Source organism: Crocuta crocuta, unplaced genomic scaffold (assembly GCF_008692635.1).
Source record: "Crocuta crocuta isolate KB4526 unplaced genomic scaffold, BGI_CrCroc_1.0 scaffold179, whole genome shotgun sequence".
NCBI classification, from domain to species: domain Eukaryota; kingdom Metazoa; phylum Chordata; class Mammalia; order Carnivora; family Hyaenidae; genus Crocuta; species Crocuta crocuta.
This window is the reverse complement of record NW_027551568.1, coordinates 16,126,204-16,135,256: the sequence shown is the minus strand read 5'-3', so window position 1 is coordinate 16,135,256 and position 9,053 is coordinate 16,126,204. Positions and strand designations below refer to the sequence as shown.

Sequence of the window (9,053 nt, the reverse complement as noted above, 5' to 3'; positions counted from 1 at the left end):
GCAGGCGCGCGCCGCCCGCCTGCCCAGCCCGCCGCGCGTCTCGGCGCGTGCAGCGCGGCCGCGCTCTCCCGGGGCAAGTTTCCTGGGAGTGTCCCTCCTCCGCACCGACACGCCGGGGGCTCCGGTCCCCCCGCAGACGCTCCCCGCGCAGCGCGAAGTGCACGGACCCGCTGGCGGCAGCGCAGAGCCCGGAGGCCCGCGCGCTGTGGTTGAGGGTGGGGGGGGTGGGGACCCCAGCTAGGAAATGCCGGCATCAGCATGAGAGGCTGGACTCCAGCCCAGGTCGGTCCTCACCCCGGGGGGCCGCTGCTCCGCCCGGTGCGTCGGCGAGGAGCTGCTCACTTTTCCCCGCTCGCGAGTCTTTGTTCCAAGCCAGAGATTGCTCGGATTCTCTAGTTAACTCCCTCCGCTCCGAAGGGGGCCGGAGGCTGGGATGCGCCGCCGGCTTGAAAGATGTTGACTCTCGAGTGGGAGTCGGAAGGACTGCAAACAGTGGGTATTGTTGTGATTATATGTGCATCTCTGAAGCTGCTTCATTTGCTGGGACTGATTGATTTTTCCGAAGGTAAAGTGGTCGCTCCCACTCCGTGCGGTTGGTCAGGTCAGGTTCGGCCCTGGATGCAGACGCTGCAGAAGTTGAGGAGGCTTAATACCCAAAGTAAAAGTTGTAAAATATTGCATGCTTGACAGGAGCAGCCTAGCACTGGACAGTTCATTTCTGTTCACCCAGATAGTGGACATTGGGAGAGAAGAGATACTGTACCCGCCGGCTTTCTATTTGAAAGCAATTGAGTGCAGGCTGATATTGTGGGTTAAATATATTTATTTCCAAGGTGCGAAGTTAGGACTCTACGATGGGGTGGTAATACAGGTTGTTTTTTGGTCAAGTTCATGATGGCTACCACTCCTTAATGTCATTAGGAATTCCATTCTCTGGAGGAGTACCGTGATTTGTGAGGGAAATATCTGTGTGTGCCTCATTAGTTAGGAGGTGCGGGGGTGGAGCTGAGTTGTTGATTATGATATAAAACGGGTAAGCGTTTCGGTTAAAATTGAGTTAATGGGTGCTTAGCAAAAATGTTCTTTGAACACTTCATTTGCAAAAGTGTTTCATTTACATTTCCCAAGGAGACTCTTTGCTCATTTGTCTTTTGAGTGGGGACTCCTATGCACAGGACATATTTGTTGCTACCAACAAATATTTTATCCACCTAATATAAATTTTACTACTCCTATCAATTTTATTATTCAAAGATGGGGGTGAAAAAAAGTTGATTAACTTTGCTTTAACAATTTGAATAAGTGTGTGTGTGTGAATATAGATGTATATGTATACTATATAATGCACATGTATTTTTTCATGAAATAGTTTTTCTGCTGAAATAACATACTTTGTATCATTTCAATCTTGGCATTCAAGATCAATTCTACATCTAAGCTCTCCTTTCTTCTCAAGCCAAAGAATGGAGTTTCTAAGACACTTGCTAATATTCCTTCTAGATAAGGATTTGGGCTTCTATTGCCGAGTTATTTACGACTATTCACTTCTACATTGTGTGTAATGTTGGAAGATGATGGAAATATTTGAGCCTGCCCATGCTTAGCTAAAATGACATCATCCCAAACTATATCCTGTACACAGATTTTTTCTGCTAATATGTTATAATGGCCAATGTATTTTATCTTTAGGAAGTCATTTTCTTTTAAACAAAGTTTAAACTGTTAGGTTCTAACTGTGTAGACCATTATAAGAACATAAGGAATTCCCATGTGATTTTCATATCTTCTGGTAAATATTCTCCCTCTGTGGCAAATTCTGCTTAGGCACACAAGACAATAATGTATTGGGATCAAATAAAACTTTAGAAATTAGTTTCTTCCTTTTCTCATATTACACAGCAATTGTATTTAACCCCTGGAAGGAAAACAACGCATATGTATACTTCTTCAAGTACTATACTACAATCTTGCATTATTTTGAGATTCTACCTCAGTGTACTAATGTTGGTATCATAATAAAATACAGATGAGATCATTGCAATTTCTTTGATGGGAATACTTTCCTCCTGTTAAATTTTGTCACCATATTAGTTTTTGTTCTCTGAACTTGGTTGAGCTATGTCACCCAAATTTAGTACATAATACTCAACATAGCTTGGGTTCATAGTTGGGTGAAGCATTCGCTAAAGGAGAACAGCCATGAGGGTATTAAGGATGTCAACCTTCACAGAGCTATGGGGTAGCACGCAAGTCTTTCATTGACAGTATTGATAAGGTACACATTTAAAGTCAGAGTCCCAGGGTTTAAGACCCCTGCAAATGACTCAGCTTTTATTATTTTTTAAAAATTTCTTTTAACATTTATTCATTTTCGAGAGAGAGATAGAGTGTGAGTGGGGGAGGAACAGAGAGAGAGGGAGACATAGAATGCGAAGCAGGCTCCGCAGGGCCCAAGCCTATGCACGAGCGGTGAGATCATGACCTGAGCCGAAGTCCGATGCTTAACTGACCGAGCCACCCAGGTGCCCCACAGCTTTTATTCTTTAAGTTCATTTTTATGTCAAAGTTGACGGTTTTCAGATGAAAACTCCATTTGACTTCCAACAATATGAAAAGGTAGAATTGTAAACCAGACTCCCTCAACCAGAATCACAGAATTTTGAGCTAGTCTGAAATTTCCTGCTTGGGGTAGATATCCATATTCATATTCAATTACTACCCATATCCACATATGAATCTATATTTCTATACACACACCTACATATAGATGATGTACCTACACATTTATAGATATGATGCACAATGTTGAATAAACTAGGGAAAACTTGGATTCAATATATAAGCCTTGATCATGCTAAAATGCAAAGATACAGGTTAGTCATCCATGAGATATAACCCATTTTACTTTACAAATTAATCCTTTTTTGTTATGAAGTACATATTAGAAAATGCTACTCCAGTTGAACTCTTTCATTTTATGTAGGAGACAGCTACGGCTCAAGGAGGTTAACCAATTTATCAGAAGGCAAAACTAACTGAAGGAAAAATAGGACCAAAATCAAGGAGACTATCAAGTACTATGTAGTTCTTTTCCTTTTTACTTATTTCTCTTCCCTAATATTGGAAAAGAGAGATAATGAAAACATATGTGGGAAATGTTCTGAATTCTGGAATAATCTTGTCCTGAACTGTCCACTACACTGTGACTGTGAGAAATACCTGAGGGAAATGTGTTCACAGGAAATAATATTACATGATAGCCACACAATTTCTACAAGGCATTTAGGCAAACCCAAGTGTGGGATTCAAGTATGGCATTTAAGTGAGCTAAGCTGGGCTACTGACTGTATCACTGATTGGAGGCAGAATTAGAACAAAAGCAAGCCAACTGGTTTTGTGATCGTCTTTCCCTCTAAGACCTGCCCTGCCTTTTGCCTGTGATGCATATTCAATGGCAATGAATGGGTAGAATCCAATAGTGAGACCCAATAAGACCATGAGAGCTCTGGCCTAAGCCATCTGTCTGTGTTTTCTCAGACTGTGGCATATCCAACCAGAAATGGAACTTAGGCTGTATGATCACCAGCCAGGTGGAGGAATAAGAAAAAGGTACAAAATACAGAGAAAGCCACAAGATATTAGATTACCTTCATCCTTTCTACTTGCAAATGATATGGAGTCCCAAAGGGCTATCCCCACATACATCGCTAAACTTTTCACTGATTGCGCAAGAAAATATAGCCCAGAATAAGGTCAGAGAACTAACCATTCTTTTTGATGGAGAAATGAAGATGAGACTCAGAGCAGATTTGTGAGCTTTTAGGCCACACTGAACTTGTATACTAGCCTCATGGGCAATGATTCTTCACTGGTACAACTGTGGAGTGTTTTCTCTCATATGGCTTTGCATCGATTTACTTAGAAAATAGTCCTGAGTCTATCTGAATGAGAGAGTCTATATTAGTGTTGGGATAAAGCAGTGCTACCTTAGTATTATCATCTATAATGGCTTGTGCTAATTAGCCACAGGTAGAAAAGAATAAAGAGAAACAATTCTGCTCCCCCCTAAATTAGATTCTGATTTTGATAAAATCTTATTTAAAAAATGTAATTCTCTTTCAGCTGAAATTCAAGGTTTAGGAAACTAAAGCAATTTGTAAAGAGGATTCAAAAGACTAATGGGATTTTAATATGATGCTTTGAGGTTTTCCATATATCCACTTACAAATAAGGAGAATAAGGAAGAACACTCCAAAAATGAATCTCATTATTATCACAGATTAATATATAATATATATCTTGTTGAACTCTAGACATGTGCAGATTTCTCTTTTTGGCTGAGATGGTAGAGAAGTGTGCAATACGAATATGAAAGGAATGTACCCTCAGTGAACTTACATTCTAGGAAAGGAAACTAATTACCAAACAAGACAGAAGGAAATAAGCTGACATAAGCCAGAAGTAGCCGGTAGAGGCATAGATGCAGCTGTGCATCCTGAAAGGACTCAAATGAAGTCTTCATGAGTTTACCTAAGGGATACAGGAGGGCTGATGCATAGGGGCACATGTACCCCGATGTTCATAGCAGCACTCTCAACAATAGCCAAAACATGGAAAGAACCTAAGTGTCCATCAACTGACGAATGGATCAAGAAGATGTGGATTATCTATACTATGGAATACTACATGGCAATGAGAAACAATGAAATCTGGCCATTTGTAGCAACATGGATGGAACTTGAGGGTGTTATGCTGAGCGAAATAAGTCAGGCAGAGAAGGACAGATACCATATGTTTGCACATATAGGTGGATTAGGAGGAAGTTAATGGAGAACGATGTGGGAGAAGAAGGGGAAAACAGTTAGGGAGAGGGAGGGAGGCAAACCATGAGAGACTCTTGAATGCTGAGAACAAACTGAGGGCTGATGGGGGTGAGGGAGAGGGGAAGGGGGGTGATGGGCATGGAGGAGGGCACTTGTTGGGATTAGCACTGGGTGTTATATGGAAACCAACTTGACAATATACTAAGAAAATAAAATAAAATGAAGACATAAAAATTTTAAAAAAAAGAAGGCTTCATGGAAGATAACAGTTATACAACACTTTGCAATGTAAGAAGGGCTTCCCAAGTTGGAAGAGGGTAGAAGAACATTCCAGGCTAAGCAAAGAGCTTGAGCTGTGCCCCTAAGCACTGACAGGAGATAGCTTTCTTGGATAAAGGCAGTGGCTTTTGCACACATGGGTGTTGGAAAGTTTAAATGGGAGATATAGCAGAGGAGGCAACATGACATTCAATGCTAAGAGTGCATACTTATTCTTTAACTGGAGAAGAACCCCTGTTTCAAAGTCTTCAACTTTGGGGAAACAAATGAGTAATGTAACAGACCAATGTTTTAGGTGGGTCGATCTGGGAATAGGTGAAGATGAGTTTTGTAGTAAAATAATGGAAGCAGAGATGCTAGTAATGCTCTTGGAACAATTCAGGTGAAAGATAACAGGGCAAAAATCTATAGACTCCCTTTCTCAATAAAATACCTAATGTGAACTGTCAATTTCCAGCTTTTCCAGAAATTCATGTTTACTATAATATCCTTGGCCTGCACTTGTTGAAATAGCATAATTGTATTTTGCTTTAGGCAACATTTTAGAATTTAAATACCTTTCTTAAGAGAAAAATAAAGGAAGTGTGAAGCACACAGAGGTCGTAGTTATAGGTATTACGGTAGTGGCACTTACAATAAGAATGTGACAGTTCTGATAGTATATTGACATCTTGCAAGGTCTTCAATTATTTTGAACTTTTTATTTTAGAAAATGGCACAGAACACAGTACATCCGGGAGTGGTATAATGTACTGCCATATATATACCCATTAATAATAACTATCACTTTGCCATCTGTGTTTCACCAGTGGCTTGCATTGAAATATAGAAAGATTTCTCCATTGTCTACAATATTCCAGGCACACTGATAGGCCCAGGATACAAAGATGAATTAAATATAGTATCTACCCTCACAGAACTCTCATTTATATAAGGAGATGGGGAATATAAACAAAGAAAAGACAATGCATTATGGTAGACAAATCAAAGTAAGTAAGTCCAAGATATAGAAAAAGAATGGAAAGTAATTACATCCAAGTGGAAGAGCTAGAGGTGATCAGAGATGACTCCCTGGAGGAGGAGTTGGCCTTTAGGCTAAATTTTTGTGGATAAAGAGAATTTTATCATAGTCACATACCAGCAATGGCATATGTAGGGTTCTGGGTGAGGTAAAACCATATACCAACACAGAGACATAATGCACAATGTGTAATTCCTGGAGCAATAACAACAAAAAATGTCACAGGGAATTAGTACAGTTTTATTCCTTCTCCTTGTTTATGTAATTATCCATGCTATCTACCACAATGCTTGGGATATAGAAGACACTCAAAACATTACGGTGTGAGTGCCATTTACTGTCATAGAGAAAGGGTGCCTGTGCACTTCTACTTATACTACATAATTGAGGGCCTTCAGTTTCCTTTCAAGTTTCCATGGTAGCCTGGAAACTGCAGATTAGATGGCTACATTGTTTTATTTACTTATTTTTTTTCTGTTAGGGAGATTGCAGATCAAAGTCCCACTGCAGAGTAGAGATACCCACATGCCAAAGGCATCTGGAGCAGCTGTTCATTAGAACCCCATGGCCATGGGAAATAATTCCAAATGCGATACCCAGCAGTGAGTTGAAAAAGCCCAGCTTACGTGGGCTTTGATTTGGCTGGGAAAGTAGTTCTTTCAGTTTTACAACTAGAGAGAAAAACAAACAAACCTTAAATTTACAAGTGAAATTAAATATGTAGCAAGCACCTACTGTGTGAAGAAGAAGAGAGGAAAAAAAGGCATTTTACTGTCCTTAAACTGTTCAAATTGAGATTTTTTTTTTTTCAAATTAGACTCTAAACATGAAAAACGAATCCAAGACTGAAAACCGTACGGTGAGAGGGAGCAAGGGTTTTAGAAAACTCGAAGAGAAGAGCCATTCCATCCAAATGGAAAATTTTCAGGGAAGTCTGCAAGAAGACACAGTGGTGGCATTGCACTGACAGAAACTGGAGGCTATGAATTGTAATTTAGGAAAGAAAGGCCATTTCCCGAAATCGTTGTGTGTAATCAGGTTCGTTCTAAAAGTCCATTAATCCATTTAAGACACCAACTGTCCTCTCTGGATCTGACATCATGCTCGGTAATGCTTGGATTGGGGAACATTATTTTTCAGCTTTGCCTACTTTGGAAACCCATTCCCGACCCCAGCTAGGAACAGAGAGCTGGAATCTTAACGGGAAGAGAGATGAAAGTGGAGAAGTTGTACATTTCAATGGCCTCTAGCCAGAGGTCATCAGGAGCACACCTTTGGTTGAATGATTTGGCTTCATTGTTCTTTGCAAAGATCGGAAGACATACCATGGACAGTGGTGAAACATCTCAGCAAGGAGGTATTAGAATGAACTTAAGTGTTTGAGTTTGTGTTGAAGGATTATGATTTTGGAAGTGGGACTTTGCTCTAGATTGAATTAAGTCAAGAAGCCAGGCTAATTCCATGATTGAATATCTCATTAAATCTTATCTATAAGCAGTGAAGACTAGATAGAGGCCAAAGCTGTAATTGGCAAAGAAACAAGCTACAGTAACTAGGATGGGGGAGTATTTGGTCATTTTTGTGGTTTAAACAAAGTTCATATTTTTGCCTCTTCTCACATATAATTACAGAGTGCTTGTTTTTGTCTTGATCGTTCAAAGGTAGAGTCTGATGTTGATAACTGTGAGATTGGAATTGCTTACATTCACCAAGGGAACACCAAGGCCCAGCTGACAAAGGAGGGCAGCTCCCTCAGAATGCAAGGGAGCTGCTTTCTCTTCACACATGATCAGAAGGAGGGCAGAGTCAGATGAGAGGCAGGTGTATAGGGTATATAGCAGACAGATCTGAGTTTAAAGTTTACCTACCTGAGCTTGAGTTCCTTTTACTGTAAAATGAGGCTAATAAATCCAACCTTTCAAGACTATTCTAGGGAATTCAAAAATATAAGTGAAACATGTAGCTAGCGCCTAGAATACAAGAAGGAGCCAATAAATAAATGCCTTGCTTGTAATTATGTTGGGATAGCATGTTCAAATGCCTTGCGTTATACCAGCGGTTCTCAAATTTTACTGTGTGTCAAAATCACCTACATGACTTGTTAGAACACAAATTGCTGGACTCTATCCTCAAAGTTTCTGATTCAGTAGGTCTAGGTTAGGGTCTGAGAATTCACATTTCTAAGGAATTCTGACTTCAAGCTGATGTAGCTGTCAAGGGCCAACACTTTGAGAAACACTGAGTTAGGCAATAAACCCCTGATGTGAGGAATGTGTTCTTTCTTTTTTTTTTACATTGATTTATTTTTGAGAGACAGAGTACGAATGGAAGAGAGGCTGAGAGAGGAGACACAGAATCCGAAGCAGACTCCAGGCTATGAGCAAACGTTCAGCACAGAGCCTGATGCAGGGCTCGAACCCACGAACTGTGAGATCATGACCTGAGCCAAAGTCGGACGCTTAACTGACTGAGCCACCCAGGCGCCCCATGAGCAATGTGTTCTTCACGGAGTTCTTTGGCACCTTTTAAACTTTATTCTGGAGCAGTGATGAACCTTTTGTTCTGCAGTAAATATTTTAGGCTTTGAGGACCATGCAGTCTATTATAACTACTCAACTGTTACGGTGTCATAGGCAATATACAAATGAAGACACGTGGCTATGTTCTGATAAAACTTTCTTGATAGACATGTAAATCTGAATATCATACAATTTTTTATGTCACAAATAATATTTTTTTATTTTTATTTTTTTAACATTTTAAATGTAAAATGATGCTTAGCCTGCAGAGAATATAAACAGACAGCAGGATCGATTTGGCCTTTCACTGTAATTTGCCAACCCCTATGCTAGAGTTGGCAGTAAAGGAACCCATTGAAAAGGGATATGAGGGGGGCATCTGGGTGGCTTAGTCGGTTAAGCGTCCGACTT

At 40.3% G+C, this 9,053-nt stretch overlaps 1 protein-coding gene across 2 annotated transcripts in view; it reads left to right on the top strand.

Moving 5' to 3' along the window:
• KCNIP4 (potassium voltage-gated channel interacting protein 4) overlaps nt 1–9,053 on the top strand; it is a 1,146,137-nt gene that overhangs the window by 929,140 nt on the left and 207,944 nt on the right. Inside the window, exon 1 of one of the 2 annotated variants that reach the window (XM_077750422.1) lies at nt 350–565. The exons of the other annotated variant lie outside the window; for it this stretch is intronic. Within the exon in view, the coding sequence (XP_077606548.1) occupies nt 454–565 (112 nt within the window). The 5' untranslated portion in view covers nt 350–453. Of the gene's footprint in view, nt 1–349; nt 566–9,053 lie in introns of those variants that run through there. 2 annotated transcript variants of the gene reach the window in all.